General features: G+C 42.1%; 1 protein-coding gene across 3 annotated transcripts in view; it reads left to right on the top strand.

Annotated features, from left to right (window-relative positions):
* The window catches only part of LOC306794806 (receptor-type tyrosine-protein phosphatase epsilon-like), a 49,104-nt gene extending 33,400 nt beyond the window's left edge, over window positions 1–15,704 (top strand). Inside the window, exons 3-21 of one of the 3 annotated variants that reach the window (XM_079293016.1) lie at window positions 3,377–3,454; window positions 4,068–4,161; window positions 4,632–4,705; window positions 6,097–6,233; window positions 7,058–7,148; window positions 10,053–10,129; window positions 10,604–10,640; window positions 10,744–10,841; window positions 11,523–11,642; window positions 11,800–11,963; window positions 12,252–12,387; window positions 12,506–12,655; window positions 13,347–13,440; window positions 13,806–13,882; window positions 14,017–14,151; window positions 14,395–14,520; window positions 14,712–14,863; window positions 15,017–15,152; window positions 15,320–15,704. In XM_079293016.1, coding sequence (XP_079149142.1) covers window positions 3,382–3,454; window positions 4,068–4,161; window positions 4,632–4,705; window positions 6,097–6,233; window positions 7,058–7,148; window positions 10,053–10,129; window positions 10,604–10,640; window positions 10,744–10,841; window positions 11,523–11,642; window positions 11,800–11,963; window positions 12,252–12,387; window positions 12,506–12,655; window positions 13,347–13,440; window positions 13,806–13,882; window positions 14,017–14,151; window positions 14,395–14,520; window positions 14,712–14,863; window positions 15,017–15,152; window positions 15,320–15,394 — 2,046 coding nt within the window. In that variant the 5' untranslated portion in view covers window positions 3,377–3,381 and the 3' untranslated portion in view covers window positions 15,395–15,704. Of the gene's footprint in view, window positions 1–3,376; window positions 3,455–4,064; window positions 4,162–4,359; window positions 4,485–4,631; window positions 4,706–6,096; window positions 6,234–7,057; window positions 7,149–10,052; window positions 10,130–10,603; window positions 10,641–10,743; window positions 10,842–11,522; window positions 11,643–11,799; window positions 11,964–12,251; window positions 12,388–12,505; window positions 12,656–13,346; window positions 13,441–13,805; window positions 13,883–14,016; window positions 14,152–14,394; window positions 14,521–14,711; window positions 14,864–15,016; window positions 15,153–15,319 lie in introns of those variants that run through there. The other 2 variants (XM_079293015.1, XM_079293017.1) reach the window with 2 other exon arrangements.
* Window positions 15,705–19,467: the final 3,763 nt, after the last annotated feature.

Below are 19,467 nucleotides of genomic sequence, written 5' to 3'. Positions count from 1 at the left end.
CATGTGTGTGTGTCTGCATTTTTTGCTTGTATGCTGTCAGGATTGTAGGTATTTAGAGTTGGCAGGTTGTAATCAGTGGCGACAGAGCTGTGAGTCACACAGTGCATACCAGGTGCTGGAGGTCTCTGTGAACACATGGCTGAGGTGTTGTCATCGACAGAATGTAAGCAGGGCTAGGTGATACTTTTCTGGTATGGCAAGAAAAAAAAAATGCATGTTGGATATTGACATTTAAAGTTGAAACGTGTTGAATTTGGTCCCAGTGAAAATTGCTGTAGTCTGTGTTTTGCTTGTAACCCACTCGCTGTTTGCCACAGTGTCATATGTGTCGGTAGTTCAAATCCAACCAGTGACGTTATTTTATGCAAATACAGTTAAATGAAGCAATATGATTGCATAAATCTATTGTTGCATAAAAACAAGTTAGACAAATATGCAGACGGAGAACCAACGTCATTCTGACCGGCTTACGCACCTTACGCATGCAGGTGTGCAATAATGGAAGCTGAAAGTATATATTTCTCCCTTTTCCTGTGCATTCCTTTTCTCAAAGGAATGCACAGGACATGATTTACCCATCAGTTGTAGCTGTAGCAAAAAGAAACATGCAATTTCAAGTACATCATACAAATGCTTTAATCGTCTGACTACATTTCTGTTCTATATTCTTTTAGGTTTTATTAAACTACAATTTTCACAGAACAATATTAAGTAAAAGTATAACAACTTAATAATCACAATGCAATCCACTCAATCGCTCGACTGTAGCTCAGCAAGGAAAAACAATAAGGGATTTTTTTTGATTAAAAACACTACATTTGGAGGATACCTATTTGATTTGGCAAAGTCGGATTGCCTCATATATCTCTTACTTTCATTGGAATCATATCAAGAAGGGATCGCCGCATGGCCAATGTGGAGAGGATAAGATGAATGAGTACACTCGCATTTTCTGATAAGTCTGCAGTGATTTAAGTTAATAATTCTTCTGTTCTAATTTCATTGTATTTAATTGGTGTTGGAGGTCCTGTCAATCCAGTTGAGGCCTCTCATTCTGCAGCCCCGGTCGATACTGACCCAGTGTGAGACAGAGAGAACTCTGTGCTTTCCAAAACACACTTGCAAATGTCTCCTATTGAGAAATAAGGACGCCTTAGAACTTCACCCGGCGCTGACATCTCCCATGACCTATTTTTATTATGGCTGATTGCTGGTGGGTAGCTACAGAGTGCTAAATGGAGAAAAGACAATACACAGATGACAGCACACACAATGTGATGATCGCTGTTTGCCCAGAGTCTGACCCAAGCTAAATGATGACTAATGCTAATAGTCTAATGTGAGACCCGTGGTCTTGACTGGTTTATGCTGTGTGAGGAGAAGTCGAGATAAGATATCCCGAGGAATGGGAAGCAGTGTTATTCATAGTTATTCTAGGGACATTTTCCCTCAAAGACGGAAGAAAGGAAGTTGGCGTTCTCCTCAGAGATGCTGAAGAGGTCAGACTGGAGACCACTGCAAAGACAAGCTGGGAAAAGCTGGAGAGCAGCGGGGGGGGGGGGGGGGCGGCCTTTGGTCCCCCAGGGACAGGGTGACATCTCTAGAGGTGATGGAGGGGAAAGAGGAAGCAGGGAACTTTACCACAAGACACAGCCTTAGGACTAGCTATGAGCAGTCTGCTGGCTGTCCCCATTGAGCCACTGAACACACAAATAAACAAACAGACTCAGCATACATACATTTCATTGCAGCTTGTGTAGCGGAAAGTCCCAAACGGCACCATGAGTGAATTTCCACATCAGAAAACCTCAAGTGTTATACACAAAGTCCTGCCCTAAGGATTCACACACTGTACACACCAACTCAGCTCAATAACCTCGCCCTCATCCAGGCTTGTGACATTTGCAGAGAGAGCCTTTAAAGAGGGAGGAGAGCTGGAGAAGCAGGTAGGACGCTGCTCCTCTCCTCTTCTCTCATTAGAATTCTCTCATCAGTCTCCCCCATGGAACGGAGGGACATGTCGGGGGTTTATTAATCGCTCCAGGAAATATTATTGACCTGGACCTTCTGCTGCATCTCTCCCTGCTGCAGTCAGTGTCGCTGCTCTGCTGCCTCCACATTCCTCCGGTGTCCTGTCTGGACACATTATAGGACACTGCGGCACAGCGTGGAGGCTTCAACACACAGTGTCTTCATTGACTATGCACTTGGCTTGGGCTTTCTTTTCACCGCAGCTGCAAAGCACCACACACACACACACACACACACACACCTGCAGCCTTGGGGAGACAAAGCACACTCTGCTCTGCTTCATTGTGGAGTGATAGCAGCTCTGTGCTGGCGTGCATTGCTTGGATTCCAACTTTTGTGGAAAAAATAAATAAAACAACACCTTTTTAAAACTGCGAAAATCTCAAGGATTATTGGTTGTCAAACCAGCAGATTTCAAAAGAAAAAGCGGTGTGTAAATCAATGTGACGTGAAACCCATTCTGAATGCGCAAACGAGTCGATCAGAGATGCTCCTTTCTCCTCCCTCCTCTGCATTCTTCTACCGGGAGAAAATGAAGGAATGATCAGAGTCATTCAGCTGAGACTCCTCGATGTCACTGTGTGTAGGGGCTCGTGTGTGTGTGTGTGTGTGTGTGTGTGTGTGTGTGTGTGTGTGTGTGTGTGTGTGTGTGTGCGCGTGTGTGTGTGTGTGTTTTTCACTAAGACCATGCTAGATCCTGGAAATAACACTTGGCAAATCACGCATTTCCACGGAAATGGCTGATGGAAAACAGCTGTTATCAGCTCATCAACTTATCCGAGTGGCATTCACTCAAGTTCTCTTTGCTCAATCTGATAATGCACCGATTAACGCATGATCACATTCCTTATTACAGTAGTAAGGAGCATTGAATTCGGTACGCATGGAATGGTTACAATAATGGTATTTGTGGACGTGTGTTTTTTCTTTCATAGAAATTTAAATTATAAATATAATAATGTTTCCTTGGCCTGGATGTTATCTTTTGAATTTTTTTTCTCAACGGGTTGGTGCGAGTGTTATCGGGCCAGCCTTGTTCTTCAAATATTGAAGTATTGTGCCCCCATGTGGACATGTTAGGCATTGCATTGTGAGCTTTATGACGGGGCTAATAAATGACCAGGATGTGAGAGTGTTGTTCCATTGTGTCTCCATGAACTTTGCACCGATGAGCACATTCCTGAAAGCAACCGTCATAATTAAAGAAATATGCCTCGGATCCGTCAATAGCTTTTGTGTTCCCTAAATGGCGATATTATCCAGCGTCCATGTTCGCATGAGTCTTTACTTTGCAGACATGTCTGGCACTAAATTCAATATCCTCCATCGTTTTGTTTTTCTGCAGCCACAATGGTCCCACTTCTGTTTTTGGTGGCAACCACAACAACATCCAATTCCACCGGCAATGGCAACCATACACGAGGTAAGCGTAATAGCAAGGGCGATGCACCTCGACTATGCGAGACTAAACAACATTCAACGATTTGAGATAGCAATAAAATCCCATTGCCAACCACTGCAGTCATCCCTTTTCCCTAAGATATGATTATTATGTGTCTTCCTGCTTGGTAATAGCCTTTTCTACAGCCACGTTATTACCGGATCACTATTACCTTCAGCAGCTCTGGACTGTAATTTATGACTCATTGTGCGTCTTCATAAGCACAGCTAACAGTTGGCTGTGTGGCCGTGACTCTTGGCTGAGTCTCCACTCTTTGAGCCTCTCGTTTTCTGTCAGACAGACATACCGACGGTACGAAATGAGCTGATACTTATCTCTGTCGTCAAAATACTGCAGAGGCCAGTTATTAAATCAGGCCTACGAGCAGAGGAGAACACCCGATGTGCCAAGTGTTGATTTTTTTTAATGCAACATACACATGGCTCAAACACATTAATGCAGCCACTCATTTGCACACTCAAACATGTGCACATATATCGTCGCCCTGCTGCCGCTTCCTGCTTCTTTGTTGACGGTGCTCCCTGACCCCCCCCCCCCCCCCCCCCCCGCTCTGCTTCTCCACCTTCCTCAGAAGACGTTCCATCCCACAGCCACCACATCCTCCCCATCGTGCTGGTCCTGTCCCTGCTGCTGCTCATCATCGCACTGCTAGCCTGGTACTTCCTCAGGTAAAAAAAATCTCCCACCCATGCCAAGGACTCACCCACCTCACCTCAGCCCCTCCCAGGGCCTCGCTGCCTGGCTGTGATCCGGGCTCCAGGGGGCAGAGCTCAGGGTGACAAACACTTCCTCCTTTAGTCATTGAGGCGGAGCCCAGTCAGGAAGTGCTAGTAGCTGACTCCCTCTCATGCTTAGAGAGAAGAGAGCAGGCAGCCAGGCTGTGACAGTGGACCGAACCGGGCAACAGAAGAGAACAAATTCTGTACCACATTCAGACTAGAGCACCGTTTTTCCAGCTAATGAGAAAGAATAGCTTTTCAAGTTTAAGATGGTAGGTTGGATCGGCTTTTGTTCATGACTACCTACATCATTTGGGAGATCTTCAAGTGTTTTGTAGCTCTGAGTTTAAAAAGAAAGTTGAACTTATACAGTGGCATCATTGTTATTCTCATTTTATTGTATTTTTTTTTTCTGGCAGGTTAAAAAACCAGAGAAAAGCAGCCGTCACAACAGTTGACAAGAAGATACCAAATGGCATCTTGGAGGAACAAGGTAACGTTGTTGTAAATTGGACATTTTTAGAGACAGATTGTGGATTGTGAGCACGGCAGTCAAAAGAAGCACAATGAGAATGCTAAAGAGAGAGATGTACAGAAACACGAGGCAGAGAAAGAGGTTAAGAAAGACAGGAGGGTTAAAAGAGGCATCAGCTTTATGTATTGCCCCCCCCCCCCCCCCCCCCCACTGCATTGTGGTTGTGTACTTCCTGTGCTTAATATGAGGAACAGAAATGTGTTGTCATCACCACCTTTTATCACTTTTTGACACCGCATGTAAAATGTTCGGTTGTCGGCTTTGATCTGCATGATTTAAGCAAAGAGCTGATCAAGTGTGAAGTGTGTTAACAGCGATTGGGCTCTACAGGAAGCACTGCGTCTTGAGGAGCTGCAAGTGTTCTTTAGGAAGTATTCTCTTATCTGACGTTACAATGGAAAGTACACAGCAGGTTGGATTCTTGCAGATAGGAATGCAACTAGGGTGGCTGGAAAAGACACACAGCACACCCAGAAGTGTCTGTAACAAACACGGAGCAAATATCGAGGTGTTAGCTGAGCTGCTAATGACTGTGATCGCAAGCATGACACACTGCTGAAGGGTCTTATGTCGGTGCACAGTAACTGCATTCTGTTTTATGAGCATGATGTCGGCAGAATGAATCAAATGCGATATTTAATAAGATTTCCTGTTTTGCCTTTATGACTATACGTGTGTGTGTGTGTGTGTGTGCTGATTTGATATGTGTTGTGTATCAGAGTTTGGAGCCAGTACTGAGTCCTCATACACCACTGTGCCACCAGGTCAGGTATACAGTTCAGTGTGGCGGTATCAGAACCCTCATGTCACTAACACTCTTCTTCGTATTTTGTTAACCTACATTTTCCAAAATTTTGAGTGCGAACAGAATGCCTTGTCGGGTCCTTTCGGGGTGTCCGGGGTGCTGTGAGTGGCTTCTCCCTGGGGTCCTTTGGTTCTCTAACGCCTGTTGATGATCATCGAATACTCACATCCCTTTTCTTTTTTATTTATTAAGGTGTTGGCAAACGCACACCAACAGGTCATAAGATTTGAAGTCAGTTTGGTCTTTTGATGAGCTGTTTGTGAAGATCCTTGGAAGAGTAATTCAATAAGCGTATCGTCTAATTCAGTGATTCCCAACCAGGTACTGTAGAAACTAAAGTATAAGTCATCTGACAGGGCTACATCTGGTTGGGAACCACTGGTCTATTGAAATCCAATCCTGTTTTAGAATGAATTTCTCTGAGCCGATCATTAAGTAACAATTAAATCATTTTGTTATTGTCACAGCATATAATTCAGCACTGTGGTATTAAACTCTATGAGTCCGGCAGGGATAATAAAACCACTGACTGTTCTCCCCACAGAGCAACAGACGGTTGTCCTTCTGCCCAGATCCCCTTCGGCCTCGAAGACCTACTTCCCCATGCCGGTGGATCACCTGGAGGAGGAGCAGAGGCTGCGCTCTGCTGACGATGGCAAGCTCTTCAGGGAGGAGTACAACGTAAGCAATCCCCTCTTCTCCGCCTGTAGGTTCGAGTAACAGGTGGTCACAAAGGCGTCTGTGTTCTGAACAAAGTGCTGGAAGTCGTGTTTTTAATCAGGCATCTGCGGTTAAAGCACTGAGTCGTTGCGGTGCATACATTCTCGATGATTTATAGGATTGCTGAAATATTTAATAAGTTCTTTTAGGCAGCTTATTCTTAAAGACGTGTGGGTTACAACTGTGTTGATTTGGACTCTTTTAAGACATTAAGCAATGGCAGAATCTATGTTTTACTTTTTTAAACCTCTATTTAGCCCAGTAATATATTTTTTCATTTGAATCAACAATTACCGAAAACAATAAAATACCTAAATTGTTATTATTAATATGCAACTTTGTGTCTCCAAAATGTCAAACGCATTTTATCGCTTTTTTTTTTTTTTGTGCCTTCAATTTGCGGCAACAAAACCACCAACAAAATATCTAAAATTGGAGTTGACGTGTTTCCCCACTACAACTGTAATAAGCTGTGTGTTCATGAGAAGGCAGAGGATTCAGACTCATATGTGTATTTTTTGTGTCACATTGTCTATATGACACATACTGTACGCATACAATACCACACCCATGACAAATACCCTTTTGTGTATTTGTGGCTCTGACTGGGTATCTGAGTCAAAATATACATAACTCATGACTGTTTACTGTAGGTAGCAGAGGAAGTGCCGACATCGAGTCTGAACAAAGCCTCGCATATACAGCGGAACACAATGCACGGGTCGTGAGCAGTTAAAAGTCAGTGTGGGAGGTTGTGTAGAACATAACTCATTTTTGATTTGCAGTCCTTGCCAGGGGGTAATGCACAAGGGACGTATGAGGAGGCCAACAAGGACAACAACAAGGAGAAGAACAGATACCCCAACATCCTTCCTTGTGAGTTTACTTTCTGTTCTGTAGCAACTCGATTTTTTTTTGCCTCACACCCAGAGCTCACAGTTTCCTGCCTGTGTGTGCGCACGAGTGTCTTTGGTTCTTTATGAGTCTTAGTCTCACTTCAGATTCAGTAGATCCTCCCCCAACAACTCATGTATTCATTCACAATGAAACACCTCGGCCCCGAGAGTTTCCTCACCCTTCTCTCTCTATACAGGTGCAGTTCCTGTCACACGTCTCTGTCTCATTAATATTTAATTGCGTGATTATTTTTTCCTTACCCATGCATTCTAATGTTTAAAAGGATTGGATTAAAGGTTTGATACCACTTTCATGTCTGTTCTGATCTCTACAAAATCTGTACCAAAAATTGGCAACTTAGTGCTTTATGAAACAGTAACAGAAGTTATAACTTCCTGTACGATATTCATTTTCAAATCCCGCCATACTTGTGAATGGCTGTGACGACTGCTACGGCCTTTAAATGTCCGACTGCATTGAGAGGGGGGGGGGGACCCTGCTAACGGCGTACCCTTCTCACTCATGATTACAATTAGTAAACTACAAATAACTCTAATGGCACACATCAATTAGTACTTAACCTCCCGTAAAATGACTTATTATGTGACGGACAACTTGTTTGCCAGAAGCAGTGGCCAGGCAACCGTCGGAGACTGCTGTGTTCCCAATTATTTCCAGTCTTCATGGAGGCTGTGGCTTCATATTTACCGTTCAAACATGAGAGCGATGTCCATCTTCTTGCCGAACTCTCGGAAAGAAAGCAAATACATGTATTTCCCAAAAAGTCAAACTGTTCCTCTAAACCAGCGGTTCCCAAACTTTTTAGGCCGCGCACCCCCTTCTACATCCCGACCGGGTTCGCGCACCCCTCCCCCTCCCCCCCCCCCTTAATAAAAAATTGAAAGAAGCAACAGAGCCTTTTAAGCCTTTATAGCCGCATAAGAATCGGACCAATGAGAGAACAGTTTGCTCGCGCGTGGCGTTTGTTTACAAGATTTAGTCCGCTGTTAAATGTTGCAGTGTGAACACAAACCGAACAAAGGAGCAACTGCAACAAAGCAAACGAACTGAAGGTGTGAAAACGCCCTGAAACACTGCAACAAAGTTTCAATAACTTTCAGTGACACAAGGCGTCACTTTTAAAGAGCAATACGGATGCGAGCACACACGCACAGGCTCAGAGGCAGATTGCATCACATTTAATTTACAATTAATGAGCGACTAATGTAGCCAGGATGTCTTCGGACAAAGCATCGATGCGGCGACACAGTGTTGTTGGACACCGGGATCATGTCCAACTTTTTTGCTTCTTTCTCCCCAATCATACATTCCACCATCTCTCTGGCAGCTGGCAAGCTCACGTCTTCAGTGATTGTGTGCGGTAGCCCCTTTCTCGCTATTCTGTAACCAGATATGAAGCCCGTAGTGCGTCATTTATAGACCCAACACATGAATGAGACTGCAGTTGTTTTTGGCTGTTTTGTAACTCCTCCAATTTCGATATAAACTATGTAAGGGGCTTTTGACTTGCACTGGCATGCTTGGTGTTCAGGTGGCGACGTAAATAAGAGCTTCAGACTGTTAGCCAGAACCTCACTGCACACCACGCACTGTGGCTTTGGTTTCCTGCTGTTGGTTTACAAAGCACTGAATGGTTTCGGGCCAAAATACATCTCTGATCTGCTGCTACCTTATGAACCATCCCGACCCCTCAGGTCGTCTGGGACCGGTCTACTTTCTGTTCCCAGAGTCAGAACTAAACATGGAGAAGCAGCGTTCAGTTTTTCTGCTCCACATATCTGGAACAAAGTCCCAGAAAGCTGCAGGTCTGCTGAGACCCTCAGCTCCTTTAAATCAAGATTGAAGACCTTTCTGTTTGCTGCTGCCTTTAATTGAACCACATTCAATTCATATATTAATCAATTTCCTGCATTTCTGCATTTTACTACTGCATTTTATTTCTTGCACTGTTTTTTAATGTTTTAATGAATGTTCTTGATTGTTTTTAAATCTCCTTTTCTTTTGCCTTATGTTTTGATGCTTTTAATGGTTTTATGTGAAGCACTTTGAATTACCTTGTTGTTGAAATGTGCTATACAAATAAACTTGCCTTGCCTTGGGGAATCTGCGTTGCCAATCCAAGTGAAGCCCAGACACGGATACTTTTCATCATTTTCCCTCTTGTTTTTCCCAGTCTGATGCTCACTCTCGTTTCCTCTTTTTTCACCTTGACTCCGCGATGGGCCGATGTGCTCCCGATTTGTCTGTGCTATCCCTTCGTCCTTTTCGGTCTCCTCCGTCTCATCTTCCTCTGACTCGATTTCTTCTCCCGGTCTCTCCCCAACGCACCTCTCCGTTCCCCTCGCCTCCGATTCCTCTCTCTCTCTCTCTCTCTCTCTCTCTCTCTCTCTCTCTCTCTCTCTCTCTCTCTCTCCTCTTTTACGACTGATAGCTTCAGATGTCCCACCTGACAGTTTCCCCGATTTCAGCCAGTTTAGCATATTTGCATGAATGTTGCTGAATGCATGAAGTTCGCTGTTAGCTGACGTTAGCTGCACAAGCTAGGCTGGCTAGTGTGTACGACTGGCGGCAGGTGGCAAGTCTGCCGGAAGGAGCTCAAGTGCATTTATTAAATTGTACGTTTTTAATTTTAAATCTTACAAAGGGAATTTTTATAATTCATGTTTTTATTTCGTGAAAAATCCCACTTTTTAAATTAAAATTACATATTATTTTTATATTTAACATTATTACACCATCAGACCGCCATTACACTTTTCCTCTCGCGCACCCCCTAGAGGCAGCTCGCGCACCCCCTGGGGTGCGCGCACCACACTTTGGGAATCCCTGCTCTAAACTGTCCGATGGTATTTTCACCAACAGATGATCATTGCAGGGTGGTGTTGACTCAGCTGGATGGGAATCCCTGTTCAGACTATGTGAATGCTTCTTACATTGATGTGAGTTATGCTTTTTCATCATTCTGCTGAACACGAGACATTCATTTGTAAAATGGCAACATTCAATGTAGCAAAATAACAATTTATTGCCCAATTTGTTGTGACTGAATTTGATAAATCAGCTTGATGGTTGCTGACAGTCTCATCTCACAAGTTGTTTTTCGGAGCATTTAAGGAATTCTCTTCCATGTTGTCATGAAATTTGGTTTAAAAGATTTATTTCAATTTAATTAACCCGAGAATTACGGCCTCGTAATTCAATGCCTCACATTGCAGTTTACATCCATGTCTCTCCAAAATGTCAGAACTTTATCATTTTATTCTATTGGACAATTATTGTTAAATAATATTGTTAATTAATAAAAATGATTGACTGTGGAAACAGCAGTTGAAGAGACAATCTCACCACAAAGTCCATTAGTAGCTGTTCTGCAGCTTTCCATTTTTAATGAACTTAATATTCATCTCCAACAGGGTTACACGGAAAAGAAGAAATTCATAGCAGCACAAGGTAAGATATGGTGCACTTGGAAAGGAAATGCACAATTATGTTATCTGTATTACTCATTGTATGTCACACAATCATGCGTTATTATCATCATTTTGTCTCACAGGTCCAAAAGAAGACACCGTAGCGGATTTCTGGAGGACGATATGGGAGCAGAAAGTAGCGACTGTTGTCATGCTGACAAATCTGAAAGAAAGGAAAGAAGTGAGTGATTTTTATTTCTAAAAAATGTGTCTCAGCCGCATGAACACGGAGAGGCCTTCCTACGAGCTCCAGGGTTTCTTCTCCAGTCAGCTCTCTGCTCTGATGTCCCTGGGATGGGGGGGGGGGGGGGGAAGGGGTTAATGGAGCATCACAACAAGATTTGAGAAGAAATGTGCTTCAAATAGATTTCATTAGTTACGGTCAAAGGTGTCACCGTGAAGTTTTAATTTAAACAATTCATTTCACACCTGTAAGCTGGACCTCTGACATCTGTTTTCTCCGCCATAACTGCTCAGCCCTTATTGTGAACCACGTGAACAAGGACTCCCTCTCTGAACAAGGAGGGAGGGAGCAAGGCTAAAAAGATCAATAAGAAGGGAATTGGCGAAGATTTAAATCGGCATGTAGAAATCGATGGCTCCATAATGTGTAATGAAGTCCTCCACGGCAGTATCATCATCACCCAGCGAGCACGTCTATTGACTTCACTTCCATCAATCTGGACTGACTGTCTGTGAAATTGAAGCGTAATTACCTTTAGTAAAGCTCACCTTTGTGAAGTCTTGCATTTGACGGGAGCCATTTTGTTGCTTGAAAGAAAAAAGCCTTGAAAACGTTCCAGACGAACAACTCGTTTATGCAGGAGGACGTTATTACTGACTGGCTGTCATCTCTCCCCAGGACAAGTGCCACCAGTACTGGCCCGATCAGGGCTGTTGGAGCTACGGGAATGTGAGGGTGGCGGTGGAAGACTTCACTGTCCTCGTGGACTACACCATACGCAAGTTCTGCATACAACATGTGCGTTTTAAAACGGTGCTCGTGTAATAATTGCTGTGCCTCGTAGAAATTGTATTTTAACAGGCGCATGGGTGTTCGTGTTTGTGAAATATGTTGTATACATGTGAATTAATACTGTTAACTGTGTTGTTCTGCCTGCGTTCGTGTCACTATGTAGCAAACCAGCGATGCTGCTAAGACTCCCAGGCTGGTCACCCAGCTCCACTTCACCAGCTGGCCTGACTTTGGAGTTCCTTTCTCCCCCATCGGCATGCTCAAGTTCCTCAAAAAGGTCAAAGTGGTCAATCCACCCTTCGCTGGGCCTATCGTGGTCCACTGCAGGTACGGAAGCGCTGAGCTAATGGTTCACTGTTTATTATTGTGTTGTTGTTCACTTGGATCTCGGCGCTTTTGCCTGAACATCACTTTGAAATGGTTTTAATTATCCAATTTGTTTCTATGGAGTTAAATATCTGCTGGAAAACAAACGGTGAGCGATGTCTGGAAACATTGTGAGTGACGACAGCACTGCATTTGTTTTCAAGCACAGACGTCACTTTGTGTCACTGCTGTTGTCCGCCGACATGCGAGCGTCAGCTGAGGATTGTGGTTTGTTTTGTGTCTCTGCAGCGCTGGTGTCGGGAGGACAGGAACCTTCATCGTAATTGATGCCATGATCGACATGATGCACGCCGAGCAGAAAGTTGATGTGTTTGGGTTTGTCGCTAAGATACGAGAGCAGCGCTCACAGCTCATTCAGACAGATGTGAGTTGGACACAAGTTCCCTCCAAAGTATCCCTCCTCAAACATCTGTAAAATGTGAATTGTTGCCTCTGCATAGTGTTTGTGTGTTCATCGGTGTGTGTGTGTATTCCCACCTCAGATGCAGTACTCATTCATCTACCAGGCCCTGCTTGAATACTACCTCTACGGAGACACGGAGCTGGACGTGTCTTCTCTGGAAGGACATCTGCACAAACTGCACAACACCTTTGCAAACGGCGACCGGGTCGGCCTAGAGGAAGAGTTTAAGGTACGGTCTTTCACATTCTGACCCACAAAAGATCACATTTAAGCACATATGAACTCTGTTACGCGCCAAACTGAGAAATGGCTTAAATACCAGGAGCAGTTTGCTAAAACGACCTCTCTTACAACTGTTGAGTTTAAATCCATCAGCCTTCATGTAACACTATTAGAGTCATATTTTTTTTCCATAATGATTTTTTTATTTTATCAAATATATTTGCACAACAAAAACAACTGTGCAAAGAAAACCATCAAGCAATTAGACACAGAAACTAAACGATACACAATGGATTAGTTCCTCCAGAGCCATATTTGCTCCATGTGCAGACAAAAAACAGACCATTTAACATGTACCGTTACTATACAGTATACTTACAAAGCACTAGTTTGAAGCCCATTGTTGTCGAAAGGTGTAATACATATAAACTTTATTTATCACTGAAAAATCAATTCTGACTTGGGCCTTTTACCAGAACCTACTGATTTACTTCTAAAATCTTAAACTCGAGCCTTAATTAAATAAATCCCTCTCATTATTCCAATATCTGTACAATAATCCGCTAACTTTCACCGGCTAATTGTGATTTATAATTCACAGCGTAGCTTGTTTTATTTCCCTATTTAGATTTGGGAATAAAAGGATGGTGGATATTTGCTGGTTTGTAACAGTTTTGTTTGCTTTGATTTCTGCCCAGAAACTGACCAACATGCGAATCATGAAGGAGAACATGAGAACGGGGAACCTTCCTGCCAACATGAAGAAGAACAGAGTTCTGCAAATTATTCCATGTAAGAAAGAAGGAAACCCAAAGGACAAAATATATCTGATGCCTGTTTCATGTAAACTGGTGGAAGATTCAATTCAAATCATTTTGTGTAGCCATTTTGAGAGCAGTAAGCAGAAAAATGATGGGAAAATTACGACGACTAATAATAATAGCGGCAGTGGATTTTGACCTCCAGGTTATTTTGTCTGTCAGCGTCACTATGTTTAGAATCTGAACATGTGTTTCCAATCTTGTGCTGTGCAGCATTGCTTTCCTTCTCAGGGAGTCACTCGGGCCACTTTGTGTGTTGGATACTCTGTGAACATGTTTATAAGCTGCGTCATTCCAAATGGTTTTGAAGAGTTTCCTGTTCTGTCCTCATTTCAGATGACTTCAACAGAGTTATTCTCTCCATGAGGAGAGGTCAGGAGTTCACGGACTACGTCAATGCATCTTTTATAGATGTAAGCACGTGTTTATTACCCAATGCCTTCCTTCTTGCAGTAGTTCATGGGTATTGCTATCAACACATTGTTGGGCTTGAGAAAAGCTGAGGAAGTGTGTGTGTGTGTGTGTGTGTGTGTTTGCTGTGACTCAGGGCTACAGGCAGAAGGACTACTTCATTGCCACCCAGGGCCCTCTGACACACACAGTGGAGGATTTCTGGAGAATGGTGTGGGAATGGAAATGTCACTCCATTGTCATGCTCACTGAGCTCCAGGAGAGGGAGCAGGTAAGCTGTGATGACTGCAAGCAAGCGATGGTTAACACAGCGGTGCAACATAAACCATCTGTGTTCCAATTTCCTGCTTCTTTCACGAAATTCTACTTTTATTATCAGTTCATGTTTGTGCAGTGTTTCATCTTTTGAACCAAAAGTACTTTAGAATATTTACCTTCCAGCTGCAGTTTGTGTTTTTAACTTACTGCCAGCAGTGAACAAACGCTGAACTCTGTTTGTGTCTGTTTATTGCAGGACAAATGTTGTCATTACTGGCCCACAGAGGACTCGGTCACCTACGGAGATTACACAGTAGAGTTGAAGGGAGACACTTTGTGTGACACATTCAGTCTGCGAGACTTGGTACTCACCTTTGTCCCGGTAAGCAAATAAAATTCGCACCGTCACACAGCAGTTAATGAGTCAGACAGCGCCCATCAGTCCACCACTAATCTGCTGCACACTTAACTTACTCCGACGTTGCATCTGCCATGATGCTTTCGTACGCTGCTATGAACTCATATTTGAAAGATATTATGATCTCTCGTCGACCTGTTCATTTCCTCTCAAAGGAGAAACAGACGAGGGTGATCAGGCACTTCCACTTTCACGGCTGGCCGGAGGTCGGCATCCCGGCCGAGGGGAAAGGCATGATTGACATCATCGCCTCAGTGCAGAGACAGCAGCAGCAGTCTGGGAACCATCCCATCGTCGTACACTGCAGGTATAGCTTCAAAACACACACATCTGAGCCTTTTTTTTTTTTAAATTGCAGTTGTGATGTTTGTTTTGCATAAATGTGTACACTTCTGCATTTCCAAGCCACTGTTGGTGCTTGAATTAGTTTCAAAGAGTTTGTTGTGTTTGTGTGCTGCAGTGCTGGTGCAGGGCGAACAGGTACGTTCATTGCACTGAGCAATATCTTGGAGCGAGTCAAGGCAGAAGGCCTGCTGGACGTGTTCCAAACTGTGAAGAGTTTACGCATGCAGAGGCCTCATATGGTCCAAACTGTGGTAAGTATCAACACAACTGGGTCCTAAATAAGATTAAGTGCCACAAAAATGTAAAAAAACGTGACGTATCACATATTCATCAACTCCTGTTTCTCGCTTCATGTTGAAGGAAACCGAGTTTACAGACTAACACCTAACCTATTATTTCTTCTCTATTTATTCCATAGGAACAATATGACTTCTGCTACAGGGTGGTACAAGACTTTGTGGACATTTTCTCGGACTATGCCAATTTTAAATGATGAGATTTGCCTTAAACATGGTTTTTAATGTTGTTTTCTAAAGCTGGTTTGTCAGTTTAATGTGTTTCTTTAACTTGGTCAAATGATCTATTTTGCTATGCACTTGTCCCACCATTAACTCCATCCTCGCTGTAATATATTGTATGTCAGTGGATGAAAATTGTAAATGAAAAAAGTTAGATTAATAATGTATATTTCACATCCTGTATGATGATCATTTTGTCATGAAGTGTTGTTTCAAACTTGGTCTCTTTTTCAGTTTTGTTGTATAATACTGTATTTTAACTGTTTATTGAAGTGTTATTTTGGATTGACCGCGTAATATTTTTAAAAGTTTTATTGTAAATGTATTTATGTATTGACCATGACGTTCCAATCTTGAGTTTGGAGAAAACGACGGGAATGTTAACATTTATTTTTTATGTAAACATAGTCATCGTTTCATTTATTGATGACTTCTATCTGAGATTAGAGGCGGTATTTAATCGACATGCCCATCACCAATGTGATACTCTTTCCAATGGAAATATGGTCAGAAAATAATGACTCATTTCAGCCATAATGCCAAGAACGTAGAGTTATGCAACAGAGGCTAAGATGACGAAACGGGTTGATTTCCAATATGGATTCAGGCAGGAGTTTCAGTTCGACGTGTCCCAGTCATGAAATACCATTACGCTGGTGTTGTACCTCAAAAAAAGTGGTATCCAACTGCATTTAACATGGACGTAACAGTCTGCCTTTTGTCTGTAGACAGCAAAAAGTATTTTTGCTAAAATAACTGCACATTAAAAAGCACATAACAAAGCCTTTTGCCAAGAACCTGCAATGTTCAAGAATGTTTGCTTTATTTGTATTATAGATAATTTCATAAATCAGTGCCATATGTACTTTTTTTTTTTAAGACTTTGAAAAGTAGAACAACCCTTAGGTAAAGGCCAGTGGTCCTAAGATAAGGTAAGTGTGGTCGCTTAATGCAGTATAGACGAGAAAGTATTAGCAGAGTCCTGTAATAGCAAAAACAACAACACATGTGTGGTGCTTCAGTGCCTGCTTAATGCCAGAGCAACAAAAAAACACCCCAAACTATCAATGTTGAGGGAACTTTATATCTTTCAGAATACATGAGTTAGTTTTTTCACATATGTCAAAATGAAAAAGAAAGTTTCATAGAAAATGATCTAATGGTAGTACAATTCATAGGAAAAGCATCTGAATGTGAAAAAAAGCTTTTCTATGCATTTCCTCTATGGCAGAAACCCTCATCTATCTGGTACTCCAAGATTAAACCAAACATATGGAATGATTTGATCCAGCTCTGCTTTAATCCTCAATGAAATGTGTCATTTTGTTAATGCTGCATGTAAATACTACATGACAAAGTGCTGCCATTGTGAAGGTGACTGAGCAGCAGGGAACTGTCAAGTGATTGGCCATTTGTTGTGTGCGGTCTGTCTGTGGGAGGTGCAGTAGAAGAATAGATGAAGCAACCCTTGGTTTCTTGTCAGTCTATGCCTTCCTTTTTCAGAAAGTTGAGAACACTCAGTTTAACCGACAGCTCTTTGCCTTTGTTCTGTGGGTGGTCTAACCACTTTTGGATACTCGATGTCTTTCAAATGCAATTGCAGTATTAAATTCATCTGAAAACGCTTTGGGCTGTCAGTGAAATGTTCTTTGGATGTCTTGGCTTTGGTTTGAAAGAAAAAAGCTGATTAAAGAAATGTCAGACTACAATAAAAAAAAAACATCGTGGTATGCCATGAAATTTCAGGACATATGGAATAAAAAAGTCAGTAGAGTAAGTCATCCAAAAGTCATAGTACAGTATGTATAATAGTCATAATTCATAGGATTGTATGTCTAAAAGTCAAAAATTCATAGTATTTTACGAAAAACTCATAGTTCAGTATGTCGATCATTAAAAAGTCAGTGTACCATGAAAAATGAATTAGTCATAAAATATGTAGAAAAAGGTTTATATTTTTATTAAAAAGTCAAAGATCTGTATGTCGTCTGAGTTATAGTACGTTGTAAAAAGTAATACAAAAGTAAAAGTAGTATAGCATGTCCGAAAGTAATAAAAAGTCATATTATAGCGTGTTTAAAAAAGTCATAGTATAAAATGTCGTGAAAACTTTTTAAAGTCATAGTATAACATATCGAAAAAAGTAAGAAAAAAAAAAGTCCTGAAGAAAGTTACATAAAGTAAAAAAAATATTTGAACAGTATGTCGGAAATAAGTCATCACCACCACAGAAACTTTTAGCATCATCTTCTGCTCGAAGACTGTCAGCAACAATCACCTAAAATCAAAAAGATGTATGTGTGTAATACTTCAGGCCAACAGAGGGCAGCGTACCTCAATATATACGTAGAGGAAAATTCAACCGATGATACAATGTACATTTTGGTAAAACAATACCACTCAGTCATAAGTCATTTCAGTCTGTCCTGACGTCAAACAGACCACTGTGGTGCTGTAACAACGACACATGTTGCGGCTGCTCTGGTGAATAATACGTCAACTCTACACGTCGACTCAAATAAATGCAATAAAGTTGTGATCGCTTCAAAAAAGATTCTCAGAAAACACAATCCCAGGCTGTCACATGACCTCACTCGATCTGCTCACTCTAACAAAATAATTTCACATCCACGTAAATCCCCACAACATTTTCTCTCCTGCTTTCCACGAAATGTAACGACGTTTCTACAGAAGCTGACGAGGGTTTGAAAGCACCAAGCGCAGACACTTCATGACAAGACAAGGCCAGAAAGTTCCTCTTTCAGAGTGTCACATGACACGCGAACAAAACAACGAAAAATGGATCTCTTATCTCCACATATACATGTGTGCGGACGTACAGCTTTCATCCGTGTAATTGCCACCAGTCAATAACAGGGAGGAGGATATTTCAGCTATTTCTGCCAAACAATCATGTTTCTTATCTTGCACAAAAGTTCAAGCGACAAAAAGCCTCTTTGTTGACTATTTCTATTTCCTCTTGGGGCCAGGCGCCATGGTAACACTCCTCAGCGGGATGGGCTGTTACCCAAAAAAGGTCAGCGAGAGTAAAGAGGTCCTATGAATTATGTATTAACCCTAACTCACTCTCTTTTTTTGATTGACCTCCAACTAATTATATTTTGTCCTTCACAAGGCTTCCCATTTTCTTTCTCATATAATATGGAACATGAGCCATTTATGGGCAGGGTGCCCTGCGCTGTGACCCCTCTGCTGCTGAAATGCTTTAATGTGTGGCTTAGGAAACTCATTTCTTATTACACTATGGCTATGTGTATGTCAAGCAGATTCTTTCCACGAGTTCTCTCAGTTTCTCCCAAACTTGCTCACATTCCTTTCACCGTCCCCGTCAACACAATAAAGACAGAAACCCACAGAAAGTAAAGCAAAAGAGGATACAAGTATCTGACTCTTTTAAATATTGTATACTACAAAGAGCGTGGTTTCAAACATCTCAACCTGACATGTTACTCGTGTCTCAGTGTGGTTATGGATGATGAAAGGAGACAGGCACAGGGTAGAACATGGAGACTGAACCATTAATATCCTAAGAATAAACCAGAGATCCTGTCAGTCGGTTGTCTACTTCCCATCCCTGAGTTACTGGCTTCATAATGACTTTATTTTCACTCTCGCTTCCTCTCTCTCTGTCTTTTTTTCACAGCTCAGTATCTTGCTACGCTTTAAGACTTACCATAATTCAATCAGGGAGCTCTTACTGGGATGTTGGTGTTACACAATGTCCCACAAAAAGCTTTGCGAGTGTTATCATATTCCTCCTTTGTTTTATCACGTTAAGACGCTTTTCAAGCTTCTTTTTTAGGAAATACAGGAGCTCTGATGAACTAACTGCTTGGTTTGGAACCAAAATAATAAAACATAGATGGAAAGGGAATGGTTAAAAGTCAATATGTTTTATGCTTAAGGGATAAGCCTTGCATTATTGCCAACGAATAGAAAACTAAAGTTAGTAGAGCTAAGATCTCTGACAATGCAAGGTGTGAGTTGTTAGTATAACGATGATATTGGATATTATACATATTCCAGT

The sequence above is a fragment of the Melanostigma gelatinosum genome, assembly GCF_949748355.1.
Source record: "Melanostigma gelatinosum genome assembly, chromosome: 21".
Taxonomy (NCBI): domain Eukaryota; kingdom Metazoa; phylum Chordata; class Actinopteri; order Perciformes; family Zoarcidae; genus Melanostigma; species Melanostigma gelatinosum.
Note: the sequence above shows the minus strand (reverse complement) of the source record. Positions and strands in the feature narration are given on the sequence as shown.